Here is a 1,354-nt window from a genome sequence, read left to right on the forward strand (position 1 = left end):
TACAGAGCTACAAAACTCAATGTGGAGACCCCTGCTCTTCACTTTGGACCTGATTAGTTAAGATTCAAAATAACAGGCGGCAGGGGAGTTTTCTCCAGCGGGGGGGGCTATAAATTCAAAATAGATGTACCGAAAACTAAACACTGGAAACACTTTTAATGCTTCTGAGGCTTTGTGAAGTCAAATCTGTATTTCGCAGTTGGTCAAGTGCTTCACTTGAGTGGAACAAAGGGGTGCTGTCAAATAGAATATGTACTTTAGTCTTAACATATTCTCCAATTAGAACAAGCTTTTAAAATGCCCCAATTCTGCCAGATAAATTGCAAAAGTTTAGAATAAATTCTTCAGCAGCTAAGTTCCTCTTCCTGCTGTCTTAACCCACAGGTTTTATTAAGAAGACTTTTCCCTGCTTTAGAGTTAGCTGATTTTAAGAACAACAATTCTGGTATTACTGGACTTCAATGCAGTATTTGACACTGTTGATCAGTTGATTTTTATTAAACTTAAATGCAGTTACTAAGTCAGCCTTTTATCACCTTAGGAACATTTCCTGGATTAAAGGACAAAACTCCAAGTAGGATATAGACTACTCATTCATGCATTTATATTAAATAGATTTGATTACTGCAACAGTGTCTTAGGTTTGCCTGAAAAGTCAGTCAGACTGTTGCAGCTGATACAGGACTGCCTGTGTTCTCACTAGAACTAAGAAAGTAGAGCACATTAGCCTCCTATGTCAGTTTGGTGGAAGTTAGTTGAGGACCCAAATGTAGAGATAAGGGGGCAGAGATAAGTTCTTGCCGACTTAATTTAGATTGTAACAAAAGCACAAATCCAGGAACAATAAGCGAGAAACCAAAACCAGGAGATGCCAGGGAGAAACACACATGACGAGCAACGCAATGAAGAGAATCAAGCCACCGGGAACCGCACAGGTGGTATATATAGGGGAAAACGGAACAAAGAAGCAGTTAATCAGCTGATAGGGAGCAGGTGTGGATAGAAGCCACTAGAAGGGAGCTAGGGAAAAAGGAGACTGGCACAAGGGGGCAGCAAAGAGCAACTCAAAAAATACCACTGCTTAAATGTAACACAAAATGGATTTAAAACCAATGACCAAGAAAAAACAGAATAACATAAATCATAGTAAAACTGAAAGCTCAAAAAGAAACTCAGACAGAACCAAGAAGTCTACAAAGGGCAGATTCATCAGACCTCATACTTTAAAAAATGTACTTTAAAATCCTTCTGTTAGTATACAAATTAGTGAAAGGATTACCGCCAACATATATCACCGATTTGATGTTGGTGTCTAACTGTTTCATTTGTTTTACTGCCTCCTTTTATCATGTTT

The 1,354-nt window shown here is 38.6% G+C and overlaps 1 protein-coding gene across 1 annotated transcript in view; it reads left to right on the forward strand.

The window, feature by feature from the left end:
• Window positions 1-868: 868 nt before the first annotated feature.
• LOC107084476 (carcinoembryonic antigen-related cell adhesion molecule 5-like) overlaps window positions 869-1,354 on the forward strand; it is a 52,530-nt gene continuing 52,044 nt past the window's right edge. The window contains exon 1 of the mRNA XM_015374360.1: window positions 869-935. Within this exon, the coding sequence (XP_015229846.1) occupies window positions 869-935 (67 nt within the window). The remainder of the gene's footprint in view (window positions 936-1,354) is intronic.

Source organism: Cyprinodon variegatus, unplaced genomic scaffold (assembly GCF_000732505.1).
Source record: "Cyprinodon variegatus isolate N-32 unplaced genomic scaffold, C_variegatus-1.0 Scaffold101, whole genome shotgun sequence".
In the NCBI taxonomy this organism is placed as follows: Eukaryota; Metazoa; Chordata; class Actinopteri; order Cyprinodontiformes; family Cyprinodontidae; genus Cyprinodon; species Cyprinodon variegatus.